This window comes from Gobius niger (assembly GCF_951799975.1).
Source record: "Gobius niger genome assembly, chromosome: 3".
Classification (NCBI taxonomy): Eukaryota; Metazoa; Chordata; class Actinopteri; order Gobiiformes; family Gobiidae; genus Gobius; species Gobius niger.
Genome location: NC_136854.1, coordinates 18575657 through 18596965, shown reverse-complemented (window position 1 = coordinate 18596965; position 21309 = coordinate 18575657). Strand labels below are relative to the sequence as shown.

Below are 21309 nucleotides of genomic sequence, written 5' to 3'. Positions count from 1 at the left end.
TATGGAAGAAAACACCTGTTTTAGTGCCAAGTGCATCACTGTGTGCCTTTTGAAGAAGCTCTTCACTTGAGGTCACATAAAAGTTAAATGAATGTTGAGAACCAGTCTGTGTTTACTGAGTGTTTGTGAGCCCTAATAGTTTACACATAGAAAGTCAAACTTTGTAAACAAAACTTGTAAACAGATTATTAAAAACCCAACAAGAAACAGAAGCCGGCCTTTGCCACAATCAAAGCAGCAAACAGACGTAAAAATATCAAACAAGCACATAAGTCAGTAACAGTACATGTTGTAATGTCAGCAGGACATCACAAGCCGCACAAAGTGAAGTCAGAGTGATGCCTCAACAGGTCGAGGGGTGACTAAGTGCACTGACAGTCTTTTCGGCTGCACTGTTGTAATGCTGGAGCCGAGCCACACATTCACACTATCAGCCTAAACATCTGCTTATTAAACATACGAGAGCTGTACTCACACACAGGAATGTGCCACAGACTGAAACAGGAGCAAAGGCTCTGCATGCACCGTCAAGTCACAGGTGATGACAGGCTATTGGGGAGGATCGCACATCACCAAAAAAAAAAAAAAAAGAAAAACTGCTCACGAGCTGGGCTGCTGTAAGGTCAAATGCTTTCATGTTAGTTTGTAAAGTAAAATAATAAAATAAAATACATTAAAAATCAAGTAAAATCCAAGAGTAAAGAGTAAATATGGGATCTTCAAAAGTTCTCTCTCTCACACGTGGCATACACACACACAAGTCCATTAGTAATATTTCCAATGGATCATGGAAACATAAGTTCTTATTGTAACCAATCAATATCTCAGTTACACAGATTCATCTTCAACACGTCACATGTTGTGCTTACAGTACATGTTGTTCTCACCTGCGCCGTGCCCGTCTTTGTTTCCCATGTTCTCATGTGTGTGATTCACTTCTGTGTACCGCGCTAACACATCTGTTTGAAACAACTGCCTCTCAGTGATATCATAACCGTACCTGCTGACATCAAGCTTGGCAATGAGAGCCGGTCTGGGAAGCCAATAGTCTCTGGAATCCCCTCAAACAACTCGAGGGAAAAAAAAACACATACTTGTGAAGAATGTGTTAATTAAATTGCAATTTTATGTACAGCTCATACCGGACAAGAGCACACATGGCTTTGATACATCATGGGAAAACAATGCATTGGACCAAAATCACTATTTACTGAACCGCTTCTTTCCAATACCGTAGTAATAAGAATACTACTCCAGCAGCACAAAGATATTTATCGTTCTCTCACACAGGCAAAGCCTCATAATATAATTGACATAATAAAATGATAGGCAGACACTTGATAGCACCAGGAAATGGCTGATATTGAACCACTCAGTTATTCCTGAACAGCACTGAGTATTACAATTAGATTTCTAATTGTAAGGCAACGAAATCTGAAGCTCCATCTTTTTCAACCCTTACATGTTCTCTTTTCATAGCCTTGGCTCGTGGGCTGGCCTATATTTCTACAAACCGAATTTAAGCAGCCTCCATAAAAAGAAAATGCAGTGTTGCTGAAAAACTGTAAGCCTGCAGTCGCAATATGCATGATGATCCAGAGCGCATTAACAAAAAGGCAAGTTACAATGACTACAGACCTGCTGTGTGCTATAAATAGGGTAACTGTGCCAGGGCTGCAGCTCTGTGGCAGGTTACTGCCTCCAGAGGGCTGTCTTTATTAATTACAGCAACATAAAAGAAGACATCTATGTAGCACAAGCTTCAAAGAGAAACCAAAATATATTCCCTGTCAAAAAAAAATAATCATGAACTGAGGAAAAAAGGACAAAATAGCAAGAAACTAACAAAAGAGGTTGCAAAATGTGACAAATACGAAAACGTTGTTGCTGATGTAGGATTCGAGAAGGTGAGTCAACATGGTCACATTGGCTAAAGTAATAATGTCAGTGGCCCATCCATCCATTTATTAACGCTAGTAACTGTAGTCAAGGTGAGTCTCACTTTCAGAGCCTCAAGAGGATTAGCTACTCTGTAAATAGGCCACACTTCATAAACAATATACACACAGCTACAGATACAGCGTGGTGGTTGGGGAAACCAGAGCAACCAGAAGGAGCCTACGTCGACTTCTCTGAACAGATGACTTTAATAAAGCACCGTATTTTAACTGACTTTTCCCAAAAGAAGTTGTGGCGGACCCCAAAATCAAGGGCTCCACCACTAGGCAGCTTCAAGTGTGATACCACCAAATGACTTGTATTGCACATAAGCCAAGAGTTGATGCAATCACCAACTTTTGACATCTGTTGAATAAAATGGCCATGGGCGAGCTAAATGACATTAGCCACAATTAGCAGAGCCACGTTTTCCACGTATCGATGCTGTACAAATTAACTTATCCCTCACCAACAGTGTGCCGTGCCAACCAATAGATCTGTGCTGGGCAGCCATTCAAAGAAAACAATGAGCCTGGCTTGCCACAGAGTACTTGGGGTGATCAGGCCATTTGCTCCGGCAGTGATTTTTAATTAGGCCGAACATTGAAGCCAATGTTTGGGATCGATATAATTAACACAGAGGCACTTCAAAGAGACTACTTTATTTTTCTCATCCATAGTAAATGAACTGCTTCCCCATCCCCCTCAAGATGGAAGTGTCTCAGAAGAATAGTATGCCCCACTTATATTTGCGAAGATATTTAAGCACATACTTCTTACTCAAGTCATATGACATCTCAGCATCTGTGCTATGCATTTCAGCAGTATTATAAAGATTTACTCATGAGCTGAAATGAATCCAAGTGTTCAAACAGGGCCTCATACATCCACCTTCAGAAAGGTGGCCAGTCTAAAGGAAATACCAGTTTATGCTGGAAATTTCAGACCAATAACCGATATTGTTTAAAGAGTGCAAACATCAGTTCTATTAGAAAACGACGACGAGAGGGTTGTTCTTACAGCTTATTGTGTACTAGATAAATCATCAAATGCCAAATTACAACATAATCTGGTTGAGGTTATGGGCTATATGTATGATGTCCCCACGTGATCTCTTCCTGGACAGTAAGATCGGTGCTGTACTTCCTGTCCAGTATCTTTTACATTCAAAATTAGCAGTGTCCCACACAAATGAAGAGAGAGCTCAGGATTGAGAAAAGGAGTTAAAGTCACTGCTAGGGCTGTGCAATTAATCGAAATTCAACAGATATACAAAAATAAATACAACAGTAAACTGTTACAAAATTAGCATAATTGCAAAAAATCGATTCTAATTTTATTTTTTTCCACTTTTTAATTTTTTTTTCATTTTTCTTTTTCACTTTTTTTTTTTTTTGCAAAGCCGACTTGCGTTATTTCTGGCCGCTGGGATTATTTTCCCTTCGCTTTTCTCGTGCCGTGGCTCATGCTTTTGTCTGACATAAAAACAAACGGCGCTGTGTGATGATGTCATCAAGCCGCGCTGCTCAGTTTACTTGCGCAGGTGTGAGGGCTGGCCAGCAGGGGGCAGGTGTGAAACAGGGACCCCTCTTTAATCAAGGCATACTTGAAATCATTTGTACTTTTATGACTGTCCAGAAAACATAAAATATCATCATAGTGTTTTGATTAATAAATAAATAAAATAAAGATACTTTTTTTAGAGGCAACAAATAATCGTTTGAATAATCGTCATTTCAATTATGACAAAAATAATCGTGATTATTATTTTTTCAATAATCGAGCAGCCCTAGTCACTGCACATAGCTTTAATTTTTAACTTTTACTCGCTGTCCTTTACGAAAACTTGAGCTATCACTTTTTGTGTGGGACGCTGCTAATTTTTAGTCACTGTGCCCATTCCTTTAACTTCATTTTGCTCAACAGCAGAACTATGTGGATGCTGAATGGACAGTTTGTTTGTTTGTTTTTTTTAGTTAATCCTCTGGGCGTGTGCCACGTGGGTGCAGTCCAGATAATCCGCAGTCGGGCAGCTGTCATCTCAGAAACGTGCCGGCCGTCCTACCTACTCACAGTGACATAACAGAGCAGCTGTAAACCCAAGATACTAGGTTTAATTCTGGTCTGAAGAGGTGTTTACCTGTGCAAATGGTCCATCCCAAAAGTGGCGGGAAAACGGCCACAAGAGCCAACGCGCTGATGCTCCCGCGCTTTAGGCTCGACAATAGGAGAGCTTCATGCGGTCACATGCTGCCTCTCAGGTTACATAAGGGCATTTAGGATTTCTATTGTCAGGGCAAGTATAGTGATAATCTGTGACATCCTCCAACAGATTTGTCTCGTCAAGTCTCTCGATGTGGATTACTATATTTGCTGTAGGAGGTAAATGCATGGGGATTTTTGAAAAAGAAAATAGCATGTCATTAATTATTTTAAGCATTTACAGCCACAATATGGTCTTGAATGTATGGCTTAGTTTAGTTGCAACAGGGAATTGTTTGAAATCTAATCATGGGATTTTTTTTATACGCATTGGTACATTTTCTTGCAATCTAAGAATAATATGTAAGGAAATTATAAGAATTTGCACTATAAGATAAGGTGAAAAACAAATACTAAAATACAAATGATTAGTACGGCTATTTCGACTTTCTAGAACGGCTCCCATTTGAGGAGGAACAAGAAGTACCATTGGTGTGATGAGATGGGCACGTTGAGAGAAATAGAAAACTGGCCTGAACCTGAACCGAGCACATTTTCTCCAGTTTGGTTTTACCCAAATCTAAAAGCTTCTTGAAAAAAGCATCGAAAGACCGACGAAAACGAGGATAAAAACGCATCGGACAAAACGTTAAAAAAAAGTCAAAAGAGCAACAAAAGCGTGACAAAAAAAACACTGAAAAAGAGGCAAAAATGTGACAAAGACGCAACAAAAAAGCAATAAAAAAAACTCAGAAAGTGACAACACGGCCACAACACAAGACATCCATCAGTTTTGTGGAGCTTAGCTTTCAAATGAGGTTTTGCACTGGCCCATAGGCTGCAACCTTTTAGACTTGGTTAAGGCGGGGGTTAAGAGGTTAAAGTGCATGTACTTTTATGCCTACTATGTCTAATGGTAATTGTTTACAGGTGTGTACAATATGGAGTGGTAGAAATGACTAAAGTACACCAGAAATATTGATTGTACACTGAACACAAAATACTATTTAGGGATGAAGTTTAGCAGTTTAAGAGTTTTTGCTCATTATTTTGTAGCTGATTTCATTCACAACTTGAAACAGCTTTTCCTTATCTGCTTGTATCTTGAAGTTCGACATATTGAGGCAGGCAAGTATCGCGATAAACGATATTATTGACTCTTAACGATACTAGAAACTGTCGACTCTCAGGCATTAAAATGACAGTAAACCTTTGTAAACAGGGGGGGAAGTGCTAATAAATGTACAGACGATAAATATCGAGCCCAAAAATGTATCGTTTATCTGATATTTATTGAACGATAAGTCGAAATAGCAATTATCCTGACAGGCCTATATGTCACTGTGGTACTTTTTACATTTTAATCTGTCCACTTAATACTTACTTAACTTAAAATAAGTGATTAAGAACACTACTGTGCTCCTGCTGGGCATAAGGCAGGGCTTCGTTAAGTTTAGCTGAGAGTGAACCACAGGGGAGACGGTGATGCCACTGAACCAGGATTAACGGTCCCCCAGGGTTTTGTTCTGGGGGCTCAGACATGTGTGAAGCTCAATACATCGGCTTCTTCAGCACCGAGAACCAAGTCAGTGAGCAAAGTGGAAACTACAAGTTACTGTTTCATCATTGACTTGCATTGAGTGAGTTTTAAATCAAAGTCCGATTCGTCCTGAAGAAATCAATATTGGATTAATCTCATCAAAGTTTTCACAAACTGGCTACACAATGGAAGTGGATTTCAATCAGCAGCGACAGTACCGGTGTACCGATTCAATCTCAACAACCATGGGCCAGTTTGTATCTGCCAGGAAACCACAATCTGGAACCACATATCAAAAGTTAAACAAGTATGATCATTGCAGAATTCTAGCACTGATGCATAAAGGCTAGGCAGCTCAACATTTTATTGTGCAACTTCAAGTTTGAGTTCATTTTCAGCAGTGGACTTTCTCTCTCCCGCTTGTGAATTTGTGTAACTCGCTCATTACTCTAATGCTGCTTTTGGCAAGGGCTGGCCATCAGGTAGCTGTCGGGTCTAGTTCTAATCCTGGCAGGACATCTCTGCTCCTTATGGATCCAGTGAAGGCTCTTGTCACACACTTTAGTGAATAAACTCACACAGAGTTCCCAACTTTGTGAATAAATCAGAAATAAGTCAATGTAGTGTTGAGCCTTTACACTTTATACTTAGCTTTATGAAAATGACACACGTTCATCATCATTTAACCACTGAATGAAAGTGAAATAATGTGAAAACAGAAAGATAACATGCAGTAAGGTTTAACATATGCTCACTCCAAGTATAGGAATCAAATCTTGCTGTAGCAAAATCATCTAGCACATTATCCACATGCAACTATCATATTGTTATTGCGCAGTCTACTCAAAAAGTAAATTTTTAGTCATGAAGTGTAAATTATTTTGTATGATACAGGCCCAATTAAATGGACTGTGTCACAATTGTCATTTGATTGGAAAAGTGAAAAAAATAAAGATTTTGAAGTGTGCATGTATGTGGAGGTGGCACCATACTTCACCAAATAAATGAATGCATTCGGCACACTCTCTCTGTTTTCTCCCACTGCTTCACATGTGGCGAGCATTAGCCGCGGGTCATTAAACCTGAACTGCTTTTCTATTGTTCTAAGTGTGTTTATGTCCGAACAAAAGTAGGGGACAGACAATAGATGCAAACCATCTGGTGAGCTGGTGGCCAATAGTGCACGGGGTGTGTGTGCCCAGTGCAGACCCTCAATGAGGAAATGCATTTCACTACATGTGTGGTTGCAGTGTTGATTTCGTCGACTAAAATATTTAGTCTTAATTTTAGTCAAAGTGATATTTTTGACGACTAAAATTGGACTAAAACTAAATCAAAAGTTTTTCATGAGACTAAAACTATGACTAAAATGTCCAGATATTTTAGTCGACTAAAATAAGACTAAATAAAAATGAAAGGGAGAGACTAAAATCATCCAAACTTCTATTGACCGTCTGAAAGAGCCTCAGATCATGTAAATCCTCTGCCAAAGGATCAGCTCTGAGCTTTGTTCATGTGGAGCAGCTCCATGAAGCAGAGGAACAAGATTAAATATGATTATAATGAATATCATCAACGCAAAGTCGACTAAATTCGTCTTAAATTTAGTCGACTATATTGACATGCAATTTTAGTCGACTAAAACTAGGCTAAAATTGAAGATATTTTTTTGACTAAAACTAGACTAAAATCGAATTACATTTTCGTCAAAAGACTAAGACTAAAACTAAATTAAAATATGTTGTCAAAATTAACACTGTGTGGTTGGCAGATGATCCTTAAAACTTCCAGAAATGAATATAAACTAGTGGAGAAAGGAATCACTATTTTGATGTTGTGTAGGTCACCAAGGGAAAGGGGTGGTGCACTGACCTCATTTTAGCTTATGTCACTAGAGGACACTGAAGATTATCATAACAGAGGGGTTCACGGATAACATTTATTTTTTCCAAACTTGCATTGCAGTCATTAGACTACTTTGTCTGCTTTCCAGGGAGTAACAACTTCCCCCAAAATTTGAATTAAAAAAATTCACCAACTAGACACACAAAGCCAAAAAAATAAAACATTACAGGCTGAGGACGATGTGCAGTGAATGTTACCCTGTCTAAGTTTGGGCGATACACCTGCGTCAGTGATCAATGAAGCTACTCCGTGAACTGACTTGTTGCAACAATGCAAAGCTGATGAGGTTGAAAGTAAAGTTTAAGGCACGACCGGTGAAGGTGAAGCATCGGTGTCGTCACGTCCCTCCTCCCCGGTCACCGTGCGCAGCAGCAGGGCGGGCGGGCCGCATGGTTCCAGCCACGCGCCGCAACAACCACAGCGTCCTGCAGAAGCTAAAGCCCTTACATCCGTTTAACACGCGCATAGGCAAACAGCACTGCCGCAAACAAACACGCTGAGCTCAGAAAGTGGGTGAACTCACCTTTGAGACGGTCATGTGAGGTGAGTGTTTCTCGGCGGCAGGTGCTTCGGTTTGACCGGGGTGGAGTGGAGTTGATGGGGGTCGAGTCTCGGCCGGAGCGGAGAAGTTTACATCCGCCGCAGAAGCATGTTGCGGGAAAACGATGCTGATGCCTAGGCGTGACCTTGGGACTCAGAGGAAGTTAAAGGGAGGATGAGCAGACTTCGGGGCAGTCTGAGTGAGAGCCCGTACCGCGCGGGGGGGAGCGATCGGGGAGGAAAACACCAGGCGGGCACCCGGAGGAGGAGGAGGAGGGCGGGAGGATGAGGAGAGATGCGAGCAGGATGCAACGACGAAGAGGCGAGGGCGGGGCCATCCTGTGTCCTACATGTCCCAGCTTATCCCAGCGGCATACGAAGTTGACTAAATATAGACCCTTCTGATCCATCTAAATCAAAATAGCATAGATTTGCCGGGAGACTTAGCCATACTATAGGCTACTTTACTGTAGTGATGTTTATTGAACCTTTGTGAAAAACATAATTAAAAATAGTTTACTTAAAATACTAGACAGAGTAACATAAGTGAGCACTCTCTGCGCTGCCATTATTAAAGTCAGCTTTACAGGGCCTTATGGTCAAATTACAAATGTATTTACTGTTCATTGAACGCAACAGTATGTCAAAAGGGCAAGGTGAAAGTTCTCTTTGTCGCCCCCTATCGTTACTCCCCTGTCACCGCATAAACAATGTCATGACATTACTAATACATTTGACATAATATTTAGGACATCAAAAGAACTGCAAATAAACACAGGAAACAGTGAAAAGTGCAACTCAACAAACAGATTTAGTAAAATTTAATTTATCTACAATTATATTTCCATACACATACGGATTCATAAACCTTTTATTTTATTTTCTAGTGGCTCATAAGTTGATAAGTTACACAATATACAGAAGCATGATGCGGGAACTGGATAAAAGGTGCAAAAATATTACATCTCTTCTTGACTATGCAGCATTTTTAGAGCCGTTCAGAAATGGAGCAGTGGAGTAAAAATAATGTGCGAACATTAAAATGAGATTGAGGTGTGCAGGCAAAGAATTTAGAATAAGGGAACGTGAATGGACAAGTACATACTGTAGTAGTAGTAGAACTTGAGTGCATCAACCATGTGGGAGTTTTCTGGCATAACCACATTTCAATTAAATTCAGAATTCTTTTATATCTCTAATGAATGCCAAACATCTTTAGGCGTTAATGACCGTTTCTGTAAATGAACTAAATGATGACAATGAACACTGAACTGCTAAAATGTATAACAATCTAATGTGTAAAAGAGCAGCGGAAAACATAACCAGAACAGATAAGATGAACATTTGTACGAGGCTAGAGAAGCCCCATTTTCCAGTTTTTTCAAATGACTTTTCATAGAGTGTCGTCTTCTGTGTCACTGTGGACATGTTGTGTAGTGTCCTCTCTTCAGTGCTCCACTAGTCTTCATCATAGTCTTCCTCATCATCATCCGTTTGGTCCCGAGCATCCAAGTCATCTTCATCTTCAACCTGTAAGCACATCATCACAGTCTAACTACGGTAAACCACATAGACAAAATGCAATGTTAAGGACACAAAGAAAAGCAGCCTATCAATTTTTAGGTGTTTACAACAAAGTACTTTACTGCGTATACATCCCCAAGAACTGCTTTTTCTTTACATCCCTATATCTGACTTATTTTCTAGACATGAAATTTCACCTTCAGTGTATTGTAAAAACAAACATTTGTGAAGACCTTTGTGCATTTTTTTAAATTTCTTTCATCGATTGTGAACTAGCAGGCTGATTGTTACAGTGATAATTAAACTTCCCTTTCCTCCCTGAAAGCTATGAAGCGTGGTTATTAAGTCTTTCTTGTGGACTTCAGCACATGTTACCAGCCCACATCGGCCACTGCCTTTGCCCAAAGCCGCTCGCATGGGCCGCAGCAAAGAGGGAGAGAACTGCACAAAGAAGGGCTGACATCGTGAACTCTCAGGGCCGGGAACAAACGGGATGAGTCCATGACAGGGACATTACGCCACTCTTCCATTACTATTCTCAGGTCGGATTTCATTTTGTGCGCAGCACAGATTTTCTGTGCAACAAGGGAACCATGCGCATTTGCTTACTGTGCAGCTTAGTGGGAACAGTGCCTCTGACAAAAACAGCACAGTGGCGTCCCGGATTTGATTCCCACCTGGAAGGGGCCTTTCTGTGTGGAGTTTGCATGTTCTCCCCGTGTCTACATAGGTTAGTAGTAAAAATATGTGCAATAGGTTAATCCTCCAGCCAGATGTTTCTGACCACCAGCCTGGCTCCACATCATGGAGACGGGTGCCCGAACGCCAGCAGCTCACTGCTCCTACAGGTCGCCCAGCGACATTGAGGATGGGTCACTGCAGCCCTATATCAGCTGTACAGAACACCCCATCTTTTTGTTCCAAACATCAAAAATGCCTTAAAACTACATTCTAGCTTACCGCCTCTCCTAGGCCCTTGAGTCTCTGTTTGAGGTTGTGGATCTTCTGGTCCTGGTCAGCCAGTAGCATGAGCAGGTCGTCCTGTTCTTTCTTTGACTCCTGCACCTCTGTCTGTAGTTTAGACTTTTCTGTCTGCAGGATGGCCACAGAGCTGGTGGCAGAGGCTAACTGCTGCTCGAAGTCTGCCCGGCATTCTGACAAGCCTTTGAGCTCCCCCTGTGCCCGAACAAATCAGTCCTTAGAACGCCATTTTGTACTCATTGTTTCACAACATTTTATGTATTTTACCTTTAGTCTTTCCGTCTCTGACGTCTGTGCTGCAAGTCTGTTCTCCAACTCTGTCACTTTGGCATCGTCTACTGAACCGTCACTGCTTGAAACTGCGTCTGATGCCTGAAAGAAAACGGAGATTCATCTTTCTCTAACTCTATTAAGAATGAACATGTTGCCTTTAATGTAACATGTGGTTGTTTACCGCAGAAGCTTCAGCTCGTCTCTGCAGATCTTGTCTCTCTGTCTGTAGTTGGCTAATTTCTGTAGACTGGGCTTGAACCTGACTCCTCAAGGCCTCGAGTTCCTATAACAAGTTAAAGATGAGGTAAGATTTTTATATATGAGATAAAGGTGTTCAAATCAACCAATGAATTTTCCTGGCAACAATTATGCTTTGTTGATGCATTCACCCTTACAAAACCATTATGTGCTTCAAAGATGTAATAGTTGTTTATAATGACACATTTTTGCTTTGGTTATTAAGTCAGCTATCATATCAGAAATGGGAAAATTCCCCACACTTAGGGTTGTGTAAAAAAAAAAAAAATGCCTCTGGTCTACTCGCTCACTACCAAATCCTTGCACTGGCCTTCATTCAAACCTAATTAATGCTCAGGCAGGCCTCCGTTAGCTAAAGCTCAGTGACTGAATTATGGAGGTTCTGAGCTTTCAAATGAGGTAGACCATGTCCATAAACCAATCAGTACAATGTTAATAAAATGAAAGTTTGTCGACTGAAACCTTGAGTAGTTCTGTGTTGTCTGACGCTCCTGGCGTTCCCTCTGCTGTTTGTGATGCTTCTGATCTCTATGGACAACACAGAGAAAACAATGATTAATAATGATGTGTATTAAATTGCCCGTCAGTATTTGCTATAGTTACAAACAGTCAAAGTGACATTTTCATTATATGGTAAGGAATCTTTTCCATGTAGACCTTGCTCATGTTGCAATCATAAGGTTTTCTATATTTAGTCACCATGAGATGAGATTGTATAATAATAACTGGGCCAGACTCAGAGGGAGTTCCTCATGTTACAGATAAACAAAACAACCCCATTAGGGTGTTTCCCGCGCAAACATGTTCAAAGTTGTGTGTTTACTTTACTAACCAAAGTGTTGATGACTGAATCCTTGTCACCAAGTTGTGTCTGAAGGAGTGTGTTCTGTTTACGAAGCTCCTCCACCTCGTCTCGTAGCTGCACCAACTCTTCTGTCTGCACCCCGTTCACCTGCGAGATGTCCTGGCTGTTCGACTGGTTTTGATTGTCCTTGCCTGCAAACACAAAAGTCAACCATTGAGTGTTTGAGATAACACAAAAAATCCTGACATTAGACATTGCCAAAGTATTAATAATGTGCATGGAGACCACAAATTAACTACAATAACTACAACTTCCTTTCAATTTTGAGCCCAAGAGGAGGACAAACCTAGTTTCAGCTTGAGGATGTTGTACTGGTCTTTATGCTGTTGGATCTGGGAAAGCTGCAGTGTGGTAGTCGTCTGCAGTTGTTCATTCTGAGTCGACATGGAGGACACTTGTTCTTTCAGCTTCTGGATCTCAGCATCCTGAAATCATAATAAAACACATCAACATTCAACTCAAGTATATTCTATTATTGTCGGCAAGTTTACCTGTTCTCTGATCAGCTCTTTGTATTGAGTTACAATATTGTCGTGCTGTTCTAATGTTTTCTTAACTTCCTCTTCCTTCTTCTCTTCTTCGCTGGATTTGTGAACTGCCTTTGTTATCATGCCTGTGTAAACAAGTTACATTTAGTATAAATAATCTAATTCAAGACATTTAACAAATTATAAAAGAATAGAAAGATCTGACTGACCCTCCAGATCTTTGACTAGCTTCGTAAACTCGTGGTCGAACAGCATTTGCTCTGGTGATGGGAAAACTGGCTGAGGTTTCTGCGCAGCACGAGAGTACAACTCATGTTTTGTGATAAAACCCAGTTTCTCAACAAAGTTCTCTTTTCCAATTCGCTTCTCAATCAGCTGCTTTAGTTTCTCTCTGGAAAAAAAAAGAGCACAGAGAATAATTGGTCATTGGATGTAGGTTTATCTGCTAATAATACCTCAAATCAAAAACACACGTGTCTTTATTTAACTAACAAATCCTCTCGATCATTTCCAACTTTACACTTACTTTGTGTAGTTTTCCAAGGAGTTGTCATTGTAGTAGATGCAGATCCCCAGAAGCAGAGCACACAAGCCCTGCACAAGCCGTTCATCCTCTCCCAGGTTCTCAGAGATCTGTGCTGTCAGCTGTGCGACGCCCAAGTAAAGGACCATAGTAATCAATGAGTTTTTGGTCTGATACCATCTTATATAGTACAATATCTAGAGTTGTATCTATGCCAAGTCTGTAAGGATACAAATGGGACGTTTTCCTGGTTGTGTAGAAAGTGCGTAACTGCAATAGGACAGTTGCTAATCCACGTGCACAGCAGCATGAGAAGGCCCACTCTGGTCTGCACTTTACTGCCCTGAGGAGGAACAGAAAAGTCAACATCACACCCTCCTACAATTACCGGGTCAGAAACAAACACATGACGATGGCTACATGTCCACATAACTTCATATCGCCAAAAGTGAATTAGATAAATTTTAGTGTGTATTACTCTTGGGACATGTAGCTTTGCAAATACATTGAATGTGATAACGAGTGTTAGAATATAATGAAAAACATTTTCCTAAAATAACGCACAGGTATTAAGGTGACAGCTGTTAACGCACAACATGCAATAAACCTGAAAATGCTTCAATAATATTCTTGACTCATTTGTATCAACCTGACTTGCAAAGAGCAGCACATGCAAAGCATAAATTCTGTAATAATTAATGTACATCAGTACATGCAATTCCATGAAAATGAGTAAACAAAAACTTTTCTTCCATTTGTGGTTCAAACAGCTCCATGACAATCAAAGGTCTCAAGTAATTTTAATCATGAGTCATTCATATTTCATGGAGGCAAGCTATTGGAAAGCTAACAGAGCAGTGTCTGGTCTATAGTCAAAAGCAGCAAAGCAGGTGTATTCAAATTTAATGCAAAACATGCTCCTTGTTCTTTACAATCCGTTCAGTGCACTAGCAAAAAGCCACGTGGCGAACGTGTGTAAAATAAAGGTCCAGTTTTGTGGCCAATTTAAGCTGCATTCCAATGACAAAGACTCTGAGAATCACCTTTTGAGACTTTGTCTCCAAATGTGACAGAATGCAACAGTGACAAAAACAAGAGGGACACATTTACCACAAAACTAGACTACTACCTCTAAAATGTACACAAATCTTGATTAATTTTCTGAAAAGCAAGTTTTGTGAAGTACATTTACAACTGTTTTAGAGTCTAACTTATTTTTCTTACACTCTTCTAATCATTATGCCTGCTCTTGCAAACATTTTACACTTGCTAGAAAGTTGACAATGTTTCCAGGTCAAATCAGTAAATCGGCATGTTGGAAGAACAACAAAGAAACAAGTGTATGGTAAGCTGGACAGAAAAGGTCCAGCTTAATTAGAATTGCAGACAGATGTGATAAAACAAAAAAAGGCATTATTATTAGGAGCATTTTTTTTTTCTCAAAAAGGTTAATGTTAAGAACAAAAAAATAACCCTGACAATGCACAGCAAGACAATGCACTGCCAGTTCTTCACTGTTGAGCTGCAAGATAGTGTTTGTTTAAGTCTAGTTTATATTTTACTTGAAGCATTACTAGTAACTTTTCATTTCTTGTGGCAGAATAAGAGTCTCGCACAGGATTACACTAAAACACAACTGAAATTAGGTACTACCTGTATAGCTTTGCCCCTTTATAATTTGAAGGTCAAACAGAGGAGCAACAATGGACACAGACCACATACATTGTTGATGACGAAAAGAAGAGAATAAGTCAATCTATCAGAGTTGGCAGAAATCCACAGCAAACACTCATAGCTAAGAGGAGATGTTAGGACACTATCAGCAGAAGAGCCCCCAAAACAGCAGCATCATTTATCTGTAGTTATCCCCAGCCAGGACCCAGAGAGAGTGGGGGGGGGGGTTAAGGGCAAATAAGAGCTTAAGGATGAGGATAACCCCTTCTGGGTCAGACGAACACCACAACTAATGCCAAGCTTGAGTATCCACCCAAACACACAAACACATTACATTACTCACCCGTCTGGTGATCTTATCACCCTGCAAAACCACAATAACGTAGCAGGACTCTAATCACTGTTGAACAAATGTTTATGGATGCCCCTTCAGGGCTCCAGAGTGCCACTAATTTGGTTGCGCCCTGAAAATTCACAGGTGTGACTAAATTAAAACTAACATTCTGCAGCTCTGCCCTCAGCTGTGTAATGTTAAAACAAAAGTGTCACTTTGCTATAATATTTATAATTATTACTCTCTGTAAAATGTGTGGTTAGGAAGAATTTCATGTGCGCATTGCAAGATATTAAGTATTGTTCAGTACTTGTCAGTGAACCTAAAGCGCCTAATGCAACCAACCTGAAGTGTTAGTCTGGAGCCCTGTCCTCTGTGTGCCTCTGCTTCACGCATGGTGCTTACCTGGGACAGGATGTTGGTGCACTGTTGAAGCAGAGACACAGGGGGCTTGCCCAGACTGGTGGCTAGTTGGACCCTAAGCAGCTGCTCCTTCTGGGTGAGGTTCTCCTGCAGCGCATGAGCCAGGGCCACAGCCGCGCACCAGTTGGACAAAGAGTCAGCTGAAAACAGGCCTCCACAAAGCAGCTGGCCGGCCGAGATGGAATTAGCTGACAATAGAAAAGAACAACTGCTGTAAGAATTCTGTTAAAACCTAATCCAAAAACATTATTGTAATTGAACAAAAAAAGGGATGGAAGTTTTGGCATAGCAAAGGATTGGACAACACCCACAGTAGCTTACCATCTATAGTGGAAGGAAGGAGTGTTGCTACAATCTCCCCCTGGCCTTTTTGGTTTTTGTACAAGAAACACTGGAAGCAGTAGAGGACTGCACAGCGAAGCACAAATGGTTGTCGCTCATTGACCATTGACATGAGTAACACAACAATGGCTGGTCTGCAAGCATGTAGGACGAGAGATTGATAAATAAAAGATTAGAAACGTGTCCCTGTAAAAATAAAGTGCATAACAATCAAACATGCCTCGGTGGGTTTGACGGAGCGTTAACTGAGGCGAAGTAGTCCTGGTTGACCTGAGAGCCTCTGATGACTTCCGACACAGTGTTAATGGTCTGAAAGAGAATACAGTACAATAAATGAGAGGCCATTTCTATTTCAAGTCTAACCTTAAGTGCATGAGCTCCTGTACCTCAGTGAGGATGTCAGCAGGGACACCCGTGGCCATGAGGATGGTGCACAGCTGCTGCAGCAGGCCACACATAAACATGGACTTCTGGCAGCTGGCGGTGGCTCCAGGAGAGTTCACCGGAGACACCAAAACTCGCACAAGCTGTGGAGGAAATGACTTTAGATCATTTCTGACAAACACAATGTTAGGCAAAAATGAACATGTGGATTACCTGAAGCATAAGGTGTAGGTTGGTGACTTTCTGTGCAGACCAACCAGCATTATCATCGCCAACCTCAAACCAGGGCTTCATCCTCTGAATATATGAGCCCTCCTTAAAGAAATTCTGATTGGAGCTGTTATTTTTGAGCAGGTTCAGCAGAAGCAGAAGACAGTCCTCAACCACGATGCCTTTTAACACAATAAACAACTTAAATAAGCAGGTGTATGTTAGTCTTAAAGAATCACAGAAACATTGTTAGTACCTCCATCACTGCTGCCCTCTTCAGTGATAATATCAAGAAGGCGTTCGAAGGCATTTTCAAAGGCTACAATTTTTTGTATAGCAGCGTTGCTCTTAGTGAGCTGTTGGAGAAGAAGCAGGCCCTGTAGGAAATACACAGAACACATAATGTTAAATACTGATAATACTACTATTTATAGCACTTCTCTTTAGAAGGAAGGAGACTAAAAGCTTACATCATTTCTAATGACTTCCCGGGAGTCAGCCAAGAGATCCATAAGTCTAGAGACACCTGTACAGAATTACACAGTTCATGTTAAGCAGAGTAATATAGAGTAGTATCACTGTGTGCTCTACAGAGTGCATATCTCACCCATGGGACTAACAAGAATGACGCCCTGCACCTGAGGACCCTGGTTCTTGAGTAAAGCAGTCAACAGCTTGACCCCAGGCCAACGCACGTGGAAATCAAACTCCTAAAACCCAAACAAACAAATGTAATTTAAAAATATGAGGGGGCAATGCAAAAAAAAACATGATACCATTTGCAATTCATGCTTTTAAATAAAGATTCAGTTTAAACTGGACATTTTAAACATGGATTAACATTTGACCAAAGACCAGAATATCATCTGCTTGGCTTGGCTAAATAGATACAAAAACACAAATATACTTCTCAAAGCATATAGAGGTCTAAATTTCAGGGTTAGCAGGTTTCACAGTACACTTTATGACCTCAACTTTTGTGGTTTGCTGAAGCTCATTTATTGCTTAAATAACTGAAGACCTTGTGATTTACTAAATGCAATTTTGATCCAATGGCATTTAATTTTACAGCCTCAAATGTATTTACCAAAGCAGTGCCTTAACCGGCAAACAATAGGGGCACACACCTCTAACAAAGTGAGCAGCAGGGTCACATGCTCTGGATCCTCAATAAACTTCTCAGTGAACTGCGCACCAAGGTCATCCGCCTGTTTCTGTACATTCTCATCTGAAAAAGACAACATCAGAATTTTTAACTATCAGAAACTGATAGTTACGTGATAGTACAGTAACGAACATTAGAGTGAAACAAGAAGGTCAGTTTATATTCATCACCTACAGCAGCACCGTGTGCCTTTAAGATACTATAATCATTGGCTTTCATCAGACAATTTCATCACACAATAATGTTAGTGGATTATATGAACATCACTATGTTTACTATACACAGCTAGGGTTTTATTGGGTGGGGACTCTAAAATAATAATGATTGAGTTAATTGCTAATGCCAACACATATTAAATTCTACTGACAAAACCAAACACACCAGCATTTTAAAACGACTATATTACTTGTATTTTAACTTGCAGTAAATTTGGTCTTCATGAAGTTGTGTAATGTGAGTAGAAACCCTTTGTGGCTTTGACCCAAAAGGTGAGAAATCCCAATCATAAATCAGTATAGTCAGCCATGTAGCAGTGTTAAAAGTGACACACAGATCGCCACACCCCATACTAACCAGGCATGGGTACAGTCTTTTGCTTATGCTTAGGGATTACAGCGTCTGCAAATGCACGGGAAGAAGTTTACAGTATAAACCACAAAGCAGATTTGAACAGAATTCATTTTATACGATCGTAGTAATGCACAGGCTTTATATTGGCAGTGCAACGGTGCAATTATTGTGCGGCTTGTAACACAGATACACCCTTAGTGAAACCAGTGATAATAGTCTCATGCATAGTCAAAGATCATTACCTTCTGATTCATCTGTAGCGTTAACCATGGAAGAGAAGAAAGACAAGGAGAGAATCTTTGAATTACAAAAACACTTCCTGTTCATTTGATTAAGAAATGGAAAGTGAAGTGGCGGATATTCAAATTAAAAAAGAATTTGCACGCAGCCAGAACAACTGAGGGGAGGATGGTTTAAAAATAAATTCTTCTACAATTCTTACCTTGCTCCTCCTCCTCGTCGTTGCAGATTAAGTTGAACAATGTGTCCAAGGCATAGCCAACGATTTCAGAGTCAGATCTGTTTGGATCAATACAAATTTTAAGTTTCTAAAATGGGCATGTACTATGATAATGTCAACCACGGCCATCGTGGTCGCAGAGACACACCTGTCGGTCTGTAGAATATTGATCAAGTGGTCCATTGCCTGCGTGCCAACTTCCATGCGGTATTTCTGGAGAAACAAACACAACGTTAACCGTTTCTCTCACAAATGTTCTTGCAACGGTGTCAGCTACAAATGAGTGTTGTTCAAACTGTTGCACATTTTCAAATTCATGGCTACAGTCTTTTGTTTCTGCTACCAGTAAACACAGCAGCGACCTCATGTCACTGAGATTTCCACGTCCGACCCAAAACATCTTTCACCAACCTGGTAATTGCTATTATTTATTATTTTAAGGAAAATAATAAAGATATTATTAAACAATTAGCAATGTAACGATAACTAAGTTTGTGCAGGAAATCTCCACATCAACTACTAAATGCATCTGTACTGAAATCCTGTACAAACATCCTCTAGATGAATTGAAATACCCACCTTAGAGAGAGACTTGAGTGCTCTGACAGCATCTCTGCGGTCATCCAGCAGTGTGGAGGAGGCTACCCGGTCACACAGCTTCTGAATCTAGAACACAAGGATTGAACTATTAGTAATTTACTTCTCTTTTTCTTTTGGTTTTCAATAAACAAGGTGCTGCGCGTGTCCTTTGCAACGCATGCACGCGCTTTAAATGGCCGTGTAGTGAGAACTGTTAACATAAATGAATGGCCGTTTATCCAGTTGAACTTCAGAAATGGAGAGATTGCATGCCTGGACGTTTTAATTGAGTTATTTTAGAAAGACAGTATGTGTGCTATGTGCTTCGCTTACACAATGCTGCTCACAATGACAGCCAGGCTTCAGACTGACAGATTGCTGGTTTAGTCCCCTCAAGCTAATGCTAACAGATGCCCTTAAATAACAGAGGCGTGAAGTCTTGACTCTATCATATGGCAGCTTCATGATCAAATGTGGACTGTATAATGCCCAAGGTACACAGAGGCGTGTGTGTGGTGTCAGTCGCCCAGTTTACTGGTGAAAAACAGAGCTAGCCGATGTCAGCCCATGCTAGCTGAGCAGGCTCCTCACCGTCTCTGCTCCCGACGGCTGCGGCCCCGCTGGCTGCCCACCCATCACTCCTCTGAAGAAATTCATCCTTCCACGCGTCCTACAAGTGCCTTACAGCTACGACTCGGTCCCCCTGTTGAGAAACTTGTTCTTCGCGGTGTCAATTTTGAGAAGAATGTATAAAAAACTGAGAAAGCAGGTACACACTGCTGTTTTTCACACTGTGTACACTGACGGGGCAACCCCGGAAACTCGTCAATGATTTGCAACTGCGCATGCGTTCAGACGTGGCGATACGTGGCTGATCGAGGTCCGGTTATTTAAAGGGCTAGGTGTTATTGATTATTGATTATTGAATCTACTTGGTATGGAATGTTTGAGAACCATTGGAGTAACAACATCCCAGAAATGTAGACGTTTGATAAGTTTAGACCACGTGAGTTTATAGTTATGACTAGAAAGTAGGGCTGCAAAATATATGCAAAAAAATATCGGATCACGATATTAGGTGATGCAATATCCGTATCGCAAGAAGTCATAATAAATCGCAACATCACTTAAGTCTTCATCTGACTGAGAACGCCACATTTTTTTGCATACTTAGACAAAAACATAAAATGCATTGAATTCATTAATGTGTAATGTGTATTCACTTGTCTTGATTTGGTCCTGATGTAGTTTTTTTTCAAGTGTTCTTTTAACACAATTTGCTGAAAACTAGTTACTTACAATTTGTGTTTAATGGATCATACCGAGTTAAAATGGTTTAGTGAATATTATTATCACAATATTTCACAGCTGTACAAGAAAGGGCAAACATTTTCCACATTATACAACATCCTTACACTATTCATAGTCAGTATTTATTTCAATATGATGTGTTGGCCTGCTCATTAGTGAGGTAGTCAGTGTTTATTTTAGATCTAATTATAATAAAAGGATTTGTAGTTACTTGCCTATAATTTAGCAATAAACACGTGAGTCACCAAAACAAATTCATCATCACACCAGTGCGCCCACTGTTTTAAAAGGATGGGATGGGGGGAACGGCTCATAGATGTTTGGAATTAGACATGGCTATAACAGCTCTTCTTTTTCTTTATTTTCACATCACCAATGCAGGTAAGTTAGATTCTGTATTAAAATGAATTAAACCAGCATAATTACTTTGTCCAGATGTTACCAGATGTATTGTAAATAACCATTTAAACATTTTGGAAACTTTGTATTTTTTTCGTTCCAGGTTCTTTCCCTGTCAGCTTGAACACTGCCAGTTTTCAAGCTCTTACAGGTAATAAAAGTTGATTAGCTAAATAAAAATTGTCCAAGCAACACAAATATTAATTTCAAATGGAATTTTTGCTCTGCCTCCAGATGTGTTGCTACTCAGCAAGAGGGAAGTTAAATCTGCAAATATACCTCAAGAAAAGAGCCCATGCCACATAGAGGACATGGATGACTTGATGAATCCAACTGCAATCACAGCAAAACCTCCTGTCAAGTTCCCAGGACAAAAGCCTTCTGTGGACCACGGGCAGGGCATGCAGAAACCTATCTTCTT

The 21309-nt window shown here is 40.4% G+C and overlaps 2 protein-coding genes across 2 annotated transcripts in view; both read right to left on the bottom strand.

Annotated features, from left to right (window-relative positions):
- The window catches only part of coro2aa (coronin 2Aa), a 28319-nt gene extending 19914 nt beyond the window's left edge, over positions 1 to 8405 (bottom strand). The window contains exon 1 of the mRNA XM_079553844.1: positions 8109 to 8405. Coding sequence (XP_079409970.1) covers positions 8109 to 8123 — 15 coding nt within the window. The 5' untranslated portion in view covers positions 8124 to 8405. The remainder of the gene's footprint in view (positions 1 to 8108) is intronic.
- A 573-nt stretch (positions 8406 to 8978) lies between these two features.
- Positions 8979 to 20001, bottom strand: uso1 (USO1 vesicle transport factor). The gene is made up of 25 exons (XM_079553881.1): positions 19770 to 20001; positions 19179 to 19265; positions 18748 to 18812; positions 18573 to 18658; positions 18143 to 18187; positions 17532 to 17632; positions 17012 to 17114; positions 16875 to 16930; positions 16661 to 16781; positions 16408 to 16586; positions 16197 to 16337; positions 16031 to 16119; positions 15790 to 15944; positions 15451 to 15656; positions 13270 to 13380; positions 13041 to 13159; positions 12724 to 12905; positions 12518 to 12639; positions 12313 to 12451; positions 11994 to 12157; positions 11624 to 11689; positions 11085 to 11186; positions 10898 to 11002; positions 10610 to 10825; positions 8979 to 9655 (listed from the first exon to the last, which is right to left on the bottom strand). The coding sequence occupies exons 1-25, from the start codon at positions 19833 to 19835 to the stop codon at positions 9584 to 9586; spliced, it is 2898 nt and encodes a 965-aa protein (XP_079410007.1). The 5' UTR covers positions 19836 to 20001; the 3' UTR covers positions 8979 to 9583.
- Positions 20002 to 21309: the final 1308 nt, after the last annotated feature.